The sequence below is a fragment of the Schistocerca americana genome, chromosome X (assembly GCF_021461395.2).
Source record: "Schistocerca americana isolate TAMUIC-IGC-003095 chromosome X, iqSchAmer2.1, whole genome shotgun sequence".
Classification (NCBI taxonomy): Eukaryota; Metazoa; Arthropoda; class Insecta; order Orthoptera; family Acrididae; genus Schistocerca; species Schistocerca americana.
Window position 1 is genome coordinate 92,610,923 of NC_060130.1, and position 19,496 is coordinate 92,630,418.

The 19,496-nt window shown below is 37.6% G+C and overlaps 1 protein-coding gene across 6 annotated transcripts in view; it reads right to left on the bottom strand.

Annotated features, from left to right (window-relative positions):
- Positions 1-1,090: 1,090 nt before the first annotated feature.
- Positions 1,091-19,496, bottom strand: part of LOC124554686 (homeotic protein female sterile-like) — a 262,983-nt gene continuing 244,577 nt past the window's right edge. For all 6 annotated transcript variants that reach the window (XM_047128308.1, XM_047128311.1, XM_047128312.1 and 3 more), the window contains 2 exons: positions 11,004-11,123; positions 1,091-6,829 (listed from right to left, as the gene is read on the bottom strand). In XM_047128308.1, coding sequence (XP_046984264.1) covers positions 6,693-6,829; positions 11,004-11,123 — 257 coding nt within the window. In that variant the 3' untranslated portion in view covers positions 1,091-6,692. The remainder of the gene's footprint in view (positions 6,830-11,003; positions 11,124-19,496) is intronic.

Genomic DNA, 19,496 nt, shown 5'->3' on the forward strand with positions numbered 1-19,496 from the left:
TCCAAGTCTGGAGTTTTAGGAGAGAAACACAGGCAAATTGAAATTCTTAATCAGGCCGTGAAACGTGCTTCAATGACTCAACTGATAGCATTACCCACAAACAGAAAGATAAAATTTCAATTCCCCTCAGAAACATTATGTAGGGAATCTGCAGTCAGGGTATGTTAATTTTTATCTATGTTTAAGAATTCAGGTACTGCTATTATTTGTAAAGTAATACACAGTTTGATCAGAAACACTGATCAGTTCAATAAAAACTGAACTAGTATGAAGAAATCCCAAACGGGAATGCTTTCATCAATCATGTTTAAATTATTTTCCTTTTTCCTGGTATTCTGTCTTGTTTCTAGGTGCTTCCTTCAATTTACTGTTATTGTAAGTATTCATTACTCAATTGTAGTTGCCTCAAGGTTCATAGCCTGTTTTCACATTAGCACTCTGCATCACTCTTCAGTTCATGTTCAACTGATATACCTCTACCTTGTGCCCACTGTGCTCATTTTCAAATACTTTACAGTGTCAGTTCCCGTATCAACACAAAAATAATTGAGCACGAGAAAGAGGAGGATGTTTTTGCTATAACACTTTAGTGTCAATTGAGTTGTGGTCCATAGCTGAACGCAGAACATTTTCCGATGAGTTGCTGCATATGGTCCAATATTCCTTGTACCAGCAACAATACCACAATATATTTAATGTTAGCTATTGTCTCAATGCAGTTATTAAAAGCAGAAATTAAACAACATTCATTAAATGAACCACAAACTGTAATTTAAGCAGTGTTAATGGCCACTTAATACATCATGACTCTTCTGATTGAATAACTTGAGCATACAAAGAACAAATTACTTTAACGATTCAGCACTACTGATGTGAATCTTGTGTAGATTGAAAGTTTTTCCAGAATGCATCACAGTTATCTACAAAAACTTCAAATTTACTTTGAAGAAAATTTTTCTTGTATTCCTTTTGAAAATAGTTATGCATACATTTTAGGTAATTATGTTTCCATGGTTAACAGACAGAACTCTTTTTTTAACTTTTTGAAGTACAAAGGGATTTGAAAGCAGTTGTCAAGTGAAACACAATGATTTCTTTTCTCTTTAATATATTCTTCCAAATAAACAGAGACCAATACAAAAATCACTGCAGTTAGGTAACCGCCATCATGACTTCACATTAGCAAGATAACAACAAACTCTCATTGGAGTTCAATATGTTTTAGTGTCCCACACATAAATAAGACCTGTTTTTAAGTCATTTGCTTATTGTAAACATTTCACAACCCCCTTCCTCTTCATAGTAGAGCACAAAAAATTTGCTGTTTGAACAGCTGATTGTCCACTGCAACCTTGGCGTTTTCACATAGCTTTAAAATGAAGAAATTTGAGAAAACAGTAAATCCATGCCGTATTTCAAAGACTGTAACCATCTGCACATGGAATGCCTCTTAAAATATGTAACACTGTGTGCCACATTTTCTGCACAGTTCCCGGGAGATCCTTTTATCATCATAAATCACCTGTACAGGATCGTCTTATTAGACTACCCTACCTTAAGAAAATCATTAATACATTAACTTAAAAGCAAAGAAAATGACACACTAAGACTTACATAAAGAAGTAGTAGTAGGACAAATGTAAAATATACAATGAAAATAAAAGGGACAAATCTGATCATAAAGCAGTGACTGGTTATTTGCAAACTGCAGTTATTGAAAAGTATAATCTTGGGGACAGGACTGGGAGTACTGTGAGCAGGATGGATAATTCACTGGAAAGGTTCTAGGGAGGCAGATTTTTAACAAAATACAGGACAATGCCACCATGTTCTGCACTGCTATTCTCCACTCAATGAAGCCTAACATCACATTACAGTAGTTACATCCCGTTCTTTCTACATTTTTTAGGCATGACGAATGTAGTCTAAGAAGTGAATTTCAGAAGACAGACTAACCAAAATAGTTTATAGTTATCTCAGAGTACAGGACTACAAATGATGTATCACCAGCACAAATTGCAAAGCAATTGATGGTATAACTTTTTACAGGGGGGGGGGGGGGGGAGGGGGGGGGACTTCTTAACATGAGAGAGGGAGTACGACTCCTAACAGACGTTGATAATTTCACCCCTGTCTTCAACACAGACAAAACAAAGTTATGAATAAACAGCCGTAAATGATTTTGATATGAGAGCACCATTATAATTTGTTTTGCTTTCCATGAACACATCATCAACCTGAAGAGCAAGGCACTTTTCTCTGCCACAAAAGCACCAATAGTGGGAAAAAATTGTATCATATTGCTGCCATGAGACAAATGATAAATAATAATAATGTAACCACTTAGGTAAAAAAAAAGGAACCTACAGATTATAGTCAAAATAAAGAAATAATTTCCAAACTGGGAAGAATGAGCACGTTTTCAGCTACAAAAATATTTATATCAAATAATGAGCTATATTTGGTGTTTTTAAATGAGACTTAAATGTGAAGTGGAGAAAGGTATTGCAAGACAGATGCTGTGCTAACCCCATTCTAAAGATACTGTAAGGCAACAAAGCTTTCAAATCTGATGTAGCAATATATTGCCCGTTTTACACGTTTTCATAAATTAGTTGCTTGGGTTCCTCTGCCTTTCACATTTACTTTGTACTCTCCAACTTCTGACAGACATTTTCTACTGTCTCTCCTCCTCCCCCCAAAAAATTACTCCTTTTGTGTGTGTGTGTGTGTGTGTGTGTGTGTTCTATGAAAATAAGCTATGGTCTTGAAAATATGAGAAACAGCAGGAGCTTATTCATGGTGCTTTTGGCTGTACTGGTATTTTTGGAAGGAGTGTGCATGTGTTTACACACTCTTATTACAGATTTGCAATGAAAAACACCGAAGTTGACAAGACAAACTATAATAAATCTTCAGTAGCTAGATCTGCCACAAATGTAGTATTCCATGGCTGCCACTTTATAAGAACATGTATTCTTATGGGCGAACACATCTTTTGTAAAACACCCATCAGCTAGTTGTTAAATGTATAAGCAAAAAAAGAAAAAAAGAGCATGAACTATGTTAAAAAGATTACGTGTGCACAGGTTGTATAGCTGATGCTACACTGGCAGGGGAAATCAACTGGGAAAATACAGGTGTCTTATTTACAACATGTAGATGAACAAGTACAAAGGCATGTGTTCACACACTCATCCACATACAAAGCAAATGAACTGCACAATTATTTCCATGGATTAAAGAATAATATACAAATCTTAGTAAAATGTTTACAAGAAATGAAATGTACAAATATTTCTATAAACATCTAAAAAGTAAACTGTAAATTTATGGTAATCACAAATGAAGTTTACACTCATTGCATATTACACCTATATTTTTAGTGTTGCAAAAATAAGAATTCAAAATCCAGCAACACCAAACTTCGAAGACGTAGCTTCAATTATGAGTGCACTATTACATTCACAGCCATTCAAATGTACCTTGCTACGAGTCATGATGACATGCTTAGCAGGTACCTATTGCTTATCGTTGTTTTCTTTTTTTTTTTATTGTTTAAATGTGGTTCATACACTTCACTTTCTTAGTCTTCAATAGGTCTCTAAACACTGAGCATTTGATCTGCTGTCCTGCTTTGCTGGATATTACTCACATAAAAAAATAATTCACAGAGACATTTATTCACAACCCTCAAATAATAAAGTATGTTTATCATCTAAAGATATCAGTGCAACAGACAAAACGTATCACACAAGTTGCTGGTTATTACATATAACCATTTACATGGTGCTTTTATTATATGAAATTGCCTGAGATGAACTCCATGAAATAGATGATCAATATGTACAAACTACTCAAATAATTACTGATTCAACTGTCACAACACTCATCAAGCTATTCATATTGACTATTGAATAAAATACAGATAACTGTATAAAATGCACAGCAACTGATTAACCAAAAGCACACTAAATGAAAATTAAAAATAAATACGATAGAAATAACACTAATGTTCCCTGAAATTTGATCCTGCATCAACAATAATTGAAAATACTAATCTCACTATTATCACAAGCACTTCCCGGAAGTGAATGTGAAGCTGCAGCAACCAGTAGCACATATACTGATCAATAGTATTTGGCAGTAAAAAAATGTCCATAAGGAAGCAGTGAGAGAACATATAAAGCTACTGTGTTGAAAATTACAGTCACATGTGCCATAGCCACTCACAACTATTTTTACTTTTATGTAGCATACTGAACACAAAATCTTTGAGGTTTTGAGTGCTGGTTCCTTTATACGTTATAGGATGATGCAGTATCACATTTTAAATGTTTTATGAGGGACACAAATCTGAACTGCAAGCAGTTACGAAAGTTTGAGGGACAAAAATAGAACTATTACACATTCACTGCCAAATTATCTCGCAATGTAAACATTTTGTCTTCATTAAAACAAGGTTATATCAAAGTTTTGGTTATTAAGTTCTGAAGACATTTAGAACAATTTTATGATAGCTTGCATGCCAAAATAATGAAAAAAAAATACATTCTTTGAGAGGAATACCATGTATCAGCTCTTCCACGGGAATAAAAAGAGGTATTCCTATTTCAGTTACCCACAAAACTGAGGAAGTGCGGCAGTTCTTTTATTCAAAACATGGCAAATGCATAGATCTTCTTCATTCAGGTACAAATATTTAATTAAACAGTAATTTCAAAAAGACATAGATACATCAGACATTACTGGTGTTCCCTTTTTTGTTGAGAATCACTAATAATAATAATAATAATAATAATAATAATAATAATCATAGACTGTGAAACAACTACTGGCTAACAAACCCTAAATACTGACGATGAAATGGAATGTCATAAATACAGTGTCTGGTAGAGAAGGGCTATAATGAAAAATGGGAAATAACCTGTGCCATCAGAACCAGTAAAAATTTGGGAAAAGCTGCAGTGTGTGCAATTCTACAGAAGATATCACAGTATGTGAACTTACATAAGAAGAATATTTCATTATCACAAAAGACACGAGTACAAAAATGAGTAAAATATGTATTGAACATGTTATATCAAATGCTTGGTATCACCAATGTTCCATCTGAATCTGAACAATGCTATGGAACAGACAATGATAACACACACAAGTGTTCAGATAAGAAACTCTCACATTGCAGCAATTTTCCTGTACCAAAATAATGTTCCAAAAAAGACTTTATGCTGCTATGTTAAATGCAATGATCTCAGTTATCAAACAAATTCTCCAGATGAAAATATGGCTCTTTGACAAAAAAAACAGAAATGAGTACAGCAGAAATTCCCGATTCCCGATTTGTAACAAATCTTTAAAAAAGTTCAGATTAAAAACAGTCTACAATTCTGTGTGTATACAAATAATACTGACTGTTTTTTCTGCAAACTATCTACAAGCATTAAAAATGTGATTCAATGGGTACTGCATCCTTATGGAAGAAAAGTTTGCAGCAAAAACTGACAAAATGGTGTTCATCAGCATAGTGCTAATAGTCACTTTATGTCCTATCTATTATTGCATTGGTTAAAATATATGGGTCATTCCACACGAAGTCATCAAAAATCATACAACTGAGAGTCTTGCACACAAAAACACTAATTTATTATTCACTATTATTTCACATGGTAAAAACTAAGCTTTCATGTAGAACCACTCTCACGCAGACGAGTCACGAAAGATACTGACTAAAATCAACAGAAAAATAAGTGTAAATGATACGTAACGAGGCATAAAAATGAGGGGTGGGGGGTTATGGCGGCACGGGGATGGGGAAGGAGGGGAATTGATGACAAAATATTAATAAAAAAATATTTCCCATCATAAATAACAATCAGAAAACACTGTCAAACAGCAATTATGAAAGCTAAAATGAAATGTATGTGTTCTGCAGTTACTTTACGAAACAGTCAACGATGTCAATGAACAGTTTGAGCCTTTCCTGTGCAAGGACAGGAACTATCCAAATGGATTGAAGAAGTTGAGTTTGAATCACACAGATTGTCACAAAACAAACATTTGATTACACAGTTAGTAATATAACAACTGTCTTAAAATATGCAAAATAATGATAACAAATAGGTTTACTTTTGACAACAAAAACTATAAAACTCATAGTACATTAATTTTGAAGTTGCTCTTCCTCTCACTCGAATCTGCATGAAGCATTATGGCTAGTTCACACTACGCCATAGGAGTCACACTAGCTCTTATCTTACATTTACTTATATACATAAGAAGTAACATCTTAAGTTCACTTAAAGAGACACTATAATCCACATTTGTTAAGATTCATACAAATCATAAAAAATAATTGCGGACACCTGATACATGTACTCCTTGATAATACAATGTCTTTGTTTCTGTTTAAGAAATTATTGAGCATAAAAAATAAATATTTACGCCAAAGTCATTTTCACATCAATACTTAATTGCAACAATACTGCTTCATGAGATTATAAAAACTACACCGTCACTGGAAAATGAGAATAGCTGTTACAAATAGTAACAGTGTTAAAACGAGACTGATACTGAAATGTATTAAAACAAATAAAAGCCAAAGACAAGAGGCTGATGGAATGACCCACATCATATTTTTTTTCTTCTTTTCTTTCCTTCAAAAAGTCGATTTGTACAGTTTCTAATATCACCTAACCTGCTTCTGAATCACTAGTGTCAGTCGAGCTACTAGAAAGACTTGAGGTGCTAGAGTCTGTGTCTGAACTGCTTGAAGTGGAGGCTGAAAGATGTGCTGGTCCACCAGCACCATCAATTGATCTGCTCTCATCTGAAAAACAAATTTATTTTTAAAAATGACAACACACTTTTATATTAATGAAGCATTAGTACGACCAATGAAGGAAATAGAAGAGGAATAGATGGAAAGGATTATTATATCATAGATCTCTTTGTTAATCAAAGGGGAATGTAAACGTGAACTAGGAGGAATAAGTATCTAAGTGAAATACAGAATGTAAACTGAAACTTCAAAAAGATTGGTGTATTATATCTGATGCTCAACATTCATCAGCAACTGAATTAAATGGCTCTGGGCTCTGTTGGGGGCTGGGTGGGGGGGGATTCCCTTCTTTTATACATTTTTCCAACCAGAAATTTCCATTATTGTCAAAAGCTTAAGTTTGAGCTATTGAACTGGCACGCAATACATATGAAGTTGCTGTGTTAACGTTATTAGCATTGGTTTTCAATGTATCCATTGAAGAATTTTCTATGAGGCATTGATCTCCATAATGACACAACTTTATAACAAAGATACTGCAAAAGTTTCATTTTTAAACAGCACTAGATAAGTACTTTTTATTTATTTAATCTTACCAAATTCATTCTCTCCCAATACGTCCACTTCAAAAAACATATAGACTAAATCTCTCTCCAAAGAACTGACTCAATTCTTTTTTTAATCAATATTACAAAGTTAAATCCTAATAATGGAATACACAATTAAAAATGCATTCAAAGATTAGTGATCAACGTTAAAGCATAATTACTTCAACAGATTTCTGTTAAACAAAAAGTTAATAAAAAGAAACAAAACAACATGTGCCTATGAGCAAACTATGTGGTTGCAGTATGGTATATCTTACCAGATTGACTAGGTCATGTCTTTTAAGCAGGATGGGCAAAAGTGTGGTATCAAAACATTTTACAGTGATCAGATTGTAGGGACACACAGTATTTCCAAAGTCATGCAGAGTGTACCATACATCGATTTGGGGAAAACAGTCACTTTCAGAATAAAATGAAGTGAGCCACAAACTGATGACAGGTTAGTGTCAATTACCACTAATTGTAATGATGGTCTGGCAGGCTAAAGTGCGGAAAATCACTTGGCAACTAAATAACTAAATACTGGACAACATAAATCGATAAGCAGTCATAAAAGTTAAAAATACATAGCCCAGTCACATTAATGTGACCAGCGCCTTAGTTCAAAACAGTGCAGTAGTTGTAATGTGGAAATGGAGCAATTTATCTGATGTTCAAGAGGGCAGGATCATTAGCTTTCGGGCCAAGGGTGGAAACATTTCCGAAATGAAGTTTGCAACTGTTTGTGTGCCACCTTGATTAAAGTATACCATACATGGCAAATTGGAGCTATCCAGAACTGATGTCAATGCACCTATGGTACCCCACAGGGCCATGAATGACAGCTGCGGACATGTATATGGGTGAATAGATGTACGACTGTTGAGCAACTGACCGCTCAGATGAACCAAGGGGCTACCAACGTTGTCTCATCAATGACAAAGGCTGGAATCTGCACCACAAAACAACAACTGGACATCCACCGAGAGGTGGAAGGTGGCCTTCTCAGATGAATCACGTTTTATGCTCCATCGGACAGAAGGCCACTGGCATGTATAGCATGAAACGTCTGAAAGAAAAAACCCTGCAACAATTGTCAGAAGGGTCTATGCCAGAGGGTATTCCCTGGGTGATTTTGCCGTTATGGAAGGCACAATGGATTAACGCAAGTATGCATCTATCCTTGGGGACCATGCCTACCCGTACATGCAGTTTGTTTTTCCTTCGGCATGACAGTATCTACCAGTTGCTCGCTGTGTACATGCGTGGTTTGAAGAGCACCAAGATGAGTTTGCCCCACTCCCCTGGCCTCTAAACTCCCCATGTCTAAACCCAATAGAAAATTTGGGTGACCACCTTGACCAAGCTGTTCCTGTCATTGATTCTCAACTGAGATGCCTAGCACTCCTGGCTGCAGCAATGGAGTTGGCATGGCTCCATATCCCTGTTGGTACCTTCCAGAACCTCACTGACTCTTCCTGCACACCTCACAGTGGTCCACGTGGTAAACAGTGGTTGTTCAGGCTCCTGACAGGGACTCACAATAAAGTGAGAGGACAGTGTCTCTCATAACTATGGGTTACAGAAGGCACTGCCCCAAATAAATATCTCCAGTCACACCAAAGCACAGAGATTATAATAGGTGCAGGAACACCACCACTGGAGGCTACAGTCATGGAAAAAGGTGATACAGATTGATATGTAAGAGTAAATATTGGCAAATACGAATGTCAACTTAAAATATGCTGAAAACAACAGGGGCAATGTGTATATGCAGACAAATAAATAAATAAAACAAAATAAAAAATTAAAAGAAAAATAAATAAATCTCATGTTTTCCAGTTTAAAATACACTTTTTACCAAGTGAAAATACACTTTCCCTCGGAGCTGTAAAACTTTCCAATCATTTGAATGGTAAAGATTTGAAACACCAGCATAGAACTTCTGGGCACTTTAGTAAACGAAATGCAGCAAAAAAGTCTTTTGGTAAGATCTTTGATGTGCAACAAAACGTATACTGCACATTTTCTTAATGAATTCCACCAAATACAGTACGGTAGCTTCCAAAGAGCAGAAACTGATTTTGTGCTGTGCGGCACACTATAGCTCATGTCACATGATTTCATCAGTCAGTGGCAGTAGATGTTCAGCGCACACGGCACACAATGTAGTCAGCCAATAGTAACCTCACTGTTACGTAGTGCCAACACACAGAAAGTGTAAGTTAATGGTTTGAATTAACATACTTACAGTATAGTTACAAGAAAAGCTAAGCTTTCAAATGCAATATCAGCCATAATTTATTTATTTATTTTGCATTCTTATGTAGGATCCTACAAGAACAACTTTAATTGCAGCATCTGAATATTTATTACAAGCTCGATTTTAAATTTCACTTCTGTACACTTCGAATTTTGTGAGTTACCTGGTTGAATACAAGTTTCGTCAAGCACTTCGAATTTTGTGCATTCTTTGTGCCCTCGTTACTGCATGATTTGTAATCTATGAAATAAAAATGAAAAACTAACTTTGAAGCTTGGTCTTTTTAAGTGTGTGTTACCCTGTAAGATATATCAAATGCAAATGTGTCAGTGAAATTTTAAATACGGCTTAATGATATAAACGGCTGGTCCTCTGGGCCCAGAATTTTGCCAGGTGGCTGTTCCTCAAAGTGTTAAATTTTGAAGAGGAGTCATGTCTTCTGTGATCTAAGACATTCATCACACATTCTCACACCAAACATAATTCATCTTGAATAAAAGGAAATTTACTTTGAAAGTAATGCTTCTCAAGCCACCATTCGCAATATTTCCTCGCGACCTGTTAGAAATGCAAATAGTTGTCATGTCATGCTCACATTAAAGACTTTGGTGTTAAGTAGTATTGCATTGTCCTTGTCCTAAAGCCTTCAATACATTTTGCTATCAGCGGACACTGCATGTACATCGTGTTTTGTTGTAAACGCCATATTTTCTTTGGACTTAAAGTTTTATTATGGTGTTACTCTCTTGTTTATGTTTTATTACTGGAGTATTATTCTGCAGTAATAGGCTAAAGCAAAATTCTTTGTTAGAGTATCAATTCTTAACAGTTAAAATAACAAAAAATCAACTTAAGATAAAAGCAATGAAAAATTCCTGGAACTCTAAAACAATTTTCGGTTTTCCAAGATGAAACAATTCCTGCATTTTTCGCGGATTTTCCAGGGCATATACACCCTGAGGTGGTTATGCAACAGGGCAAGTGACGGAGGAATTTAGTGTGGGTGGTATTTACATGAGTTGAAATGGAGTCTGCCATAAAATCTCACTGGTGTACAGTGCAGAAAGTTGCTGTAGTCTTTGCATCTGATTATTCACCTACAGCAGTCCAAGGGTGATCCGTAATTTTGGTATGACAATACAAAACATCTGAATTGTGTCAGAATGGTTTTGGGAACACTTCACAAACATGAGGGGCCTTGAGTGTGGCACATTCTACTAGGTGTGTGTGTGTGTGTGTGTGTAATTCAATTGCTCCTAAGTGCACACAAAACAGATAACAGCAGATTAATGTATATCAATCCAGATTCAAGAATTACTTAAGTAGTGCAAAGCTTTGCATGTCAGTACTGGCGAATGTTCACTGCAGTTACCTTTTCTTGCATGCTTCTTTGCTGAGCCTAACTGACCAGACACATGCTGCAATCTTTTCTCCAGTTCTTGTTGCTTTTCAGCCATTTGCTCATCTTTAGATTTTCCAGAAAGCTTTTTATCTGAGAAAAAAAAAAAAGTGAAAATAAATTAAGCAATTTATATGAAAATAACTGGAAAATCCAAAACTCTCTAAATATGTTACTAACAACTAAGTGGCACACATAATCAAGCAATGCTGAGATATTTAATTTATAGAAAAATGGCATAATTATTCACTTGAAATATGGAATGACGTGTGTTCAAGAGAACATAATGCAGGAGCTGCAGTTTGCACGTGTATCGTATGCCTTATTTTCGTAGATTAAGATACTCTGACATATGGAATTAATGATGTTACTCAGCCCATTGTATTTTATCTGCCAACACCTACAGAGGAAGGACAAAAAAAAATGTAAATGCATTCCTGAACATAAATGCAGATGCTAACCAAGCCTGCAGGTTTCACTGTTTTGGCTGACCAAGAATGGCACCTGTGCACTGTCCTCAATATATTGCTAGTGTCAGTAGTAGTCAGAGCAGTGTTCCGTATAGTAGTTGGTGCATGATGCCTTAGCTCAGAGCATTATAACGTGGGTAAATTGTTGGTGCTTTTAAGGTGGGTGCCTGTGTAACCAAAGTAGCTGAAGTGTTTGGTGTTTCAAGAGGCACCGTATCGAAGATTTATACTACATACAGGGAAAGCAGAAAAAGTGTGTCTTGAGTGATCATGAAGGACAGTCACTGAAGAGGATTGTGACAAAAATAGGAATACGATGGTTGTGAAAGTCAATGCCAGCACTAAAACAATGGAGCTCCACAGGACGGAGTGCAGGATCTGTAATTCCAAACCAACTCATCAGTGATGGAAGTGTGGTACTGAAGCAATAAAACCTGGAGCAATGGAAGAAAGTAATTTGGTTGGACAAGTCTTATGTGACCATTGTGGATGATCAGGTCCATCCCATAGGCCAATGTTTGTTCCCCAACGGTGATGGTGCATTCCAAGACAACAGTGCCCCTGCTCGCACAGTTCATACCATCCTGTGAGCAAGTGGATTAATTGTATCCTGTAAATTATATCTCACACTTGTGTATCCAGAATTTATTGCTTGCTGCCACCAAAACTTGCAACAAATGGAATAAAAATTCACTAAATAACTCACTACCATCACATTTAATGCTCGCATTGGCTACGAAATTCACAGCAGAGCACCCAAAACACTACTGAACACTCATATGCTGTTGGTGAATGCATGACTCAGGTGCGCAGAATAAGTCTAACCTCGACCGCCATTGTTCGTATATGTCCCACAGCTGTTCCTGTACTGTCAAACGCTTCGGGATGACCAGATGAAGTAGTTTCTTGTACTCGGGTACAATGCTCAAAATGGTTTTCTCATACAGACCACCTGCCTTTTCATACATTTTAAAGAAACTAATGGTGAGTTTTGACCACGAATCTCTCTTTTAAATCCCCAAATGTCCTTCTGCATCAAAATCTGGTAAACAAATGTCTGATCAGATCAAATGATATCTGAAACCGGTTTTCTTTCCCAGCAATGGAGCAAAATCTTGTATTATTGTTAAATTCTTGGGGGTGGTCAATGTGAAAGAACTGTTTAATGCATAGTACCAAAGACAAGATACTTGTTCACCTGGTGAAACCAAAGAGCTTGACAGCAGAGGTACAGCCGTTGGACGTACAAGGCATTTGATGTTGGAATTATTTTGGCCCCTCTAGACAACCGTCAACTTTCACAAATATTATTTATTTACTCTTGCAAATGTTCCCTTGTCAGTCATCTCCTTACATGATTATGTTGCTGTATACAATTTCAAGCAACATTCAAAGATGTATTAAATGTTTCTCAAGTCTATTTTATTTCTTACTTTAGAGAGATCATTTAATGAAACATTTGACTTCTTTTTCTCCAAACTTGTTTATTTCAGTTTTGTCCAGAAAGCATGAAATATAATATATTGAAATACCAGTTGGTATTCTATTATTAATGAGAGCATACAGATGGAGAGAATGCAGGAGGAGTTAGAATTTATGCTGTGATTCGACATTTTTTTGATACTGCATTTACATAGCTAGTAGCAGCTGTTCATGAAGAACTTCAGTTTTGCCTCGAACCACTAATTAAGTAGCCTGATTACTTTCACACAATCAAGTCTTGCAAAAGCAGACCTCAAGCTGGTCAATTTGATATCCCACTTTTCCATTTCCTGCTTTTCATTTGGCTATGAAAATTCATGCAAAAATCCATAGAGTAATTTCTAGGGAGACTTGTTTTCTCTTCACTCAAGCATCTGAACACAAATTCCTAATAGTCTACACCACATTTTCTCTCTGTCCACCGCGGCCTGCACGATTGTGAGCGTTTGGTTTTTAATTTGCCACAATTCCACTACACTACTTTTCCGTGTAACTCCGAACAGCAAAGATCGTGAGAGTTCCAGCCTCTGTTTAGCAACTGTCTTGTTTCATTTTGTGGCCACCAGAGTGCAACAGATCACTTCAAACTTCAATAAGAAGTCAAAGGCATGTCTCACTGAGGTAATAACTACACATTTTCCTATGTTATTAGCTGAAGGCAATTCTTGTATAATATATAATACAGGGTGGTCCACTGATCGTGACCAGGCCAAATATGTCATGAAATAAGTGTCAAACGAAAAAACTACAAGGATGAAACTTGTCTAGCTTGAAGGGGGAAACCAGGTGGAGCTATTGTTGGCCCGCTAGATGGCGCTGCCAAGGGTCTAACGGATATCAACTGATTTTTTAAAAATAGGAATCCCCATTTTTATTACATATTTGTGTAGTACGTAAAGAAATATGAATGTTTTAGTTGGACCACTTTTTTCGCTTTGTGATAGATGGTGCTGTAATAGTCACAAAAATATGGCTCACAATTTTAGATGAACAGTTGATAAGAGATACGTTTTTTAAATTAAAATACAGAACGGAGGTTGTTCCAATGTGATACATGTACCTTTGTGAACTTATCATGTCTGAGAACGCATGATGTTACAGCGTGATTACCTGTAAATACCACATAATGCAATAAATGCTCAGAATGATGTCCATCAACCTCAATGCATTTGGCAATATGTGTAACGACATTCCCCTCAACAGCGAGTAGTTCGCATTCCGTAATGTTCGCGCATGCATTGAAAATGCACTGACGCATATTGTCAGGCATTGTCAGTGGATCACGATAGCAAATATCCTTCAACTTTCCCCACAGAAAGAAATCCGGGGACGTCAGATCCAGTGAACTTGCGGGCCATGATATGATGCTTCGACGACCAATCCACCTGTCATGAAATATGCTATTAAATACCGCTTCAACCCCACACGAGCTATGTGCTGGACATCCATCATGTTGGAAGTACATCGCCATTCTGTCATGCAGTGAAATATCTTGTAGTAACATCGGTAGAACATTATGTAGGAAATCAGCATACATTGCACCATTTAGATTGCCATCAATAAAATGGGGGCCAATTATCCTTCCTCCCGTAATGCCGCACCATACATTAACCCACCAAGGTCGCTAATTTTCCACTTGTCGCAGCCACCGTGGATTTTCCGTTGCCCAATAGCGCATATTATGCCAATTTACGTTACCGCTGTTGGTGAATGACTCTCCATTGCTAAATAGCACACATGTAAAAAAAATCTGTCATCGTCCTGTAATTTCTCTTGTACCCAGTGGCAGAACTGTACACGATGTTCAAAGTCATCACCATGCAATTCCTGGTGCATAGAAATATGGTACAGGTGCAATCGATGTTGTTGTAGCATTCTCAACACTGACGTTTTTGAGAGTCCCGATTCTCGCGCAATTTGTCTGCTACTGATGTGCAGATTAGCCACGACAGCAGCTAAAACCGACGAAAGGTCCGGACACTTGGATGACGTCGTCCAGGATACCGAGCAGCATACATAGCACACGCCCATTGGGCATTTTGATCACAATAGCCATACATCGACACGATATCGACCTTTTTCGATGACAGATGATGGACTTAGGAGTGGCTACATTTACCCTAGAAGCTGCTGCAGAGGACCTGCCAAAAACAGCATTTTCTTCACTGTAGGGACATTATCAATTCAGAAGGATACCTTCGTACTTGAAAAAGCACCCGTGATGTTTCAGAAGTTGTTGGACGAAGTTCTCAGAGGGTTGAAGCCACAACAGTCCATGGTATATCTTCATGATATAATTGTCTTTGCCAGTGATATGGAGCAGCACATATGGGATGCATATGGAAGATATTTTCGAGACTGAGGGCTGCGAATTTAATTTATTTGGTCAGAGGATTTTCAATGTGCTTTTGAGACACTGAAAGTAGCTATGATGTTGAGTCCAATCTTAAGTGTTTACAAATTTCAATAAGGAATTCATTCTGTCATGCAATGCGTCCAACCATGCACTTGGTTGTGTGTCGTCTCAAGAACTTCATGGCGTATCACATATGATGGCCTATGCATCAAGCTAAATGAACTCAGGAAAGAAGAATTAATCCATGACAGAAAAGGAAAGTTTGAGCCTTATCTATGGAATCACCTAGTTCAACTGTTATCACTATAGGAACAAGTTTCAAGTGGTATCGGATCACGCAGTGTTGAAACGGTTGATGAAGTTACACTACAGGCGGTACAACTGAATTTCATTTTTTGGTCATACATAAACCCTAAAAGAAACACAGATGGATTGAGTGGGAAAGTAGCAGTATTACAAATAGGAGGCAATGAGCTTAAGGAATGGCAGACAGCACAGAAAATGTCTTGTGTATATGATGGGTTGCTTTACAGAGATAAGAGTAGTATGGGAGATGTGATTATGTGTTAGCTGACCATGGGCTATGTAGGCCTACTAACAGCAGAGTAGCGGAGGGGTACTGTTGGAGGAATAAGAAGGCAGAGATGGAGCAATATGTGTGAAACTGCATACAGTGTGTTTAGAGAGTGATTTTTTGTCAGACAAACTGCCATTGTAGAGATCACCTGAAGAATTAGTACTGTTTCAATTGTAGGTCGTTTCAACAAAACACCTGCTGGGAATAAATACATACTTACGCTTATAGACCACCTTTCAAGATATGTCGAAATGGTCGCAATGCTCAACCAACAGGCAGAAACAGTGGTGCACACACTAGGAAACAACTGGATACTGAAGTTTGAGGCACTTGAGATGATAATGATGGCTCAGGGAACCGACTTTATGTCTGATTTGTTCAAAGGATTCTGTAGGATGTTGTGTGTGAAAAAAACTGAGAATGAGTCCTCTTTTTCCCCAAGATAATGGAAGGATGGATAAAAATTTACAGAACTATATGGAAGATGGTAGGATACTATGTGGATGCACACCATGTGACTTGAGATAATTGTTTAAAGTGTGTGGTCGCAGCATACCACTCAAAGCAGCACACGGATACAGGATTCTCACTTTACGAGGTGGTATATTGTTGTAAGATGCCATAACCATTCGACATGTTAAGAGCCAAGAAGGGTGACAGAGGATAATCTGTTAAGGAGTTCATGAGAGTGATAAGGGAAATATGGAAGAGGGCAAACAAAGCTAATTCCACGGCACTAGAAAAGCAAAAAGAAGCAGTGAGCCGCACAGCAAGAATGCCACAATAAAAGGTTGGCCAATTGATAATGTTGTTAACTTCTTATACTCCAAAGGAGAAGACGAAGACATTTTTTTGGAAAATGTCAGGAGCCATATCAAGTTGTGGAACGTATGTCACAAATGTACGTCTAAATCCAGTAGCCAAAGAGGACATCAATTGCACACATGAGACAGTTGAAACTGTTTCGCAGGAGCCCAGAAGTTATTGGAGGAATTGTAAGGTTGGGATGGAAGGAAAATGTGAGAAATAAGATAAGAGCAGATTTTAGTTTTGTGTTTGTTCCAGCAGTTTGAGGCACACTGGTTGTACTCTACCTTCAATCAAGTGATAGTAGTAGCCAGTTTCTATGAACAGGGGAAGCTCATGGCAGCAAAAAGACTGGAGCTAGACAGAAGTGGATTGCTTATAAGCAGGACATCACATGAAATAGTGGGACCTACTTTCTGTCTACCAGACAAAGTTATGAGAATAATCCACCTGAGCAATTTGCAGCCTCAGTTGCATTGGCCAAATGAACCTAGTGACCTGTTACCAGCCACAAATCTATGTTAAACCACACTTTAGAACTCAAGCTGATTAAGTCCGTAGACTAACTCATTAACGAGCAAGAGGGGCGAATCTCCATGGAGACATTGATGCAGCATGTGGATCAGTACATGGAGGATCAGTACAAGAGAGAAACAATCTGGACCATTGCCATACCAGGTACTACTATGTCACTTACCCTGCCAAGCACACTCCTTGTTTATGTGTACAAGATCACAACACAAGACGAAGTTTGGGCCCAGCCACTGTTCAAATTCCGGTGGACTGGATCCCCAGAGTCATATGACAGTAGCAGGAACAATAACCGCAAGTTTTTAAGCTAAAAAGCAACAAACAAAGCTTTGAACATGTAGCCCATAAGGAAATGTAGTGGTAAGAGCAATCTTGATTGAAGATGGATTAAATTCAACTGGGCCAACCGCCAGGGAACTTTAGATTCCATGGGTTTATGATGACCCAAGGGTCGGCCTTGAAAGTAGGAGGGCAACATAGCTCACTCACCATATCTGTTCAGAAATGTGCAAAGTAGGAAGTCATTTGCAATTACCATCAGCCACCAATCACTGGTGTTCTGCCTTACAAAATAACAAATAGTTGTCAGAATGTTGTGAGGTGAGCTAGCCTGGTGAAGAGTGGAAACAGTTGATACAGCAGATGAGTCCTGAGCCACTGCCTGGCTGACACTGTTCTCTAGTCAGCAGTGCAGGGCAACACCACACACGACGCCAATGGAAAACTCAGCCATCCTGTCACTTCCTGTGGTGAGTCACAGTGGTGACCAGTAATAATGCAATTTAGAATTTCAGGCTCTTTGATTGGCACTGCATGACATCTTCCTGCATCCCAAATCCACCAGCTATTACAAAGTGAAGAGGAAACAGGTTACTAATGGCAACACGATGGGAACAACCAAAACAAGCAATGCATGACCGTGTTTGTCAGACAACAGATTGTACCATTGCAAAATAAACTGCTTCTAATTACAATTGCAACACCAGAAGGATAGTAAATAACTAAATTTTACTTACTGTATGTGTACAGAACAGTAGGAAGAATACATGATTAAATTTGTAGCTGTGAAATTTAATAAATAGAGCTGCCACTTATGGCAACAACTATGGCTCTAACACAACTGGTCATTGAGATGAAATGAGCTGGATTCAGTCTATGCTGGTACAACTAAGCCAGAATTCATCAATCATAGCAGCTGGAGAGTAGTGGCATGCCAGTCTCTTGGCAACCTATGACCATTCGTTTTCTATGTGTGAGAAATCTGGAGAATATGCTAGTCAACGCAGCAGCTCAACATCCTCCAAAGTAGGGCAGCATAGAAAATGTGCACTGTGTCATGAAAGATGTCATGGAGACCACAAAGACAGGTCACACCAACCCCCCTTAACAGATCAGATATGTAATGGCTGCCAGCCAAATTATTGGCTATGCAAACCAAATATATTTCTGCTGTGTACCCAATGGCACCACATACCATCACACAAGATGATGGGCCTGTATGATGATGAAAAGTGCAATCTCGCATTTGTTCTCCTCAGAGCATACATAAACTGATAGGTCCATTGTGATGCTGTATGCAGAATCAGCAATCGCCTCAAAAAACTTAGGTGCTGCTCACACGAAATCCTCCACAGCATTGAATATGGCCCTCCAAGAATCCTTTTATTGCATATTCGCATGACAGCCGTGGGATCCTAACCAATGCCACCAGCAATAACAATAAATTGTAGTCTCAATTGGCCACAATTGGCTGTCAAATTCAAACATGTGTGATAGATGTTTCTCCTTACATCAGGCATAATACAATATTCTCACATGTAAACAACATTCAAATGTTACTTCTGACTGATAAATTCTCTGTGTACTTTCTGTGCATACAGAGTGTAGGTTGGTGTAAAAATATACAGAGGGTAGATTGGTGTAACACTTACCTACTTTGTATGGTTGGACTAAAATGCGAATCATTTGCATTTCCAAGCCTGTAGTGCACATCTTGCCAATTTGACATTTCTTTCATGTCGCCTGATTGTATTGCCACTTTATAACCAGTGTACAAAATGTGTAGTGAAAAAGTTATATATTACCGAAGAGTCATTATAAGTACAGTGGTAAACTACAGGTGCTTTGTGATTTTGGCACGCAACAAGCAGCACGAGCACATTGCTTCAACAGGTCAGTTACCATAATGAAAGGGATACTAAATTTGTTCTCTGATAGCACGGTGAATTTTTTGCTAGCTTATG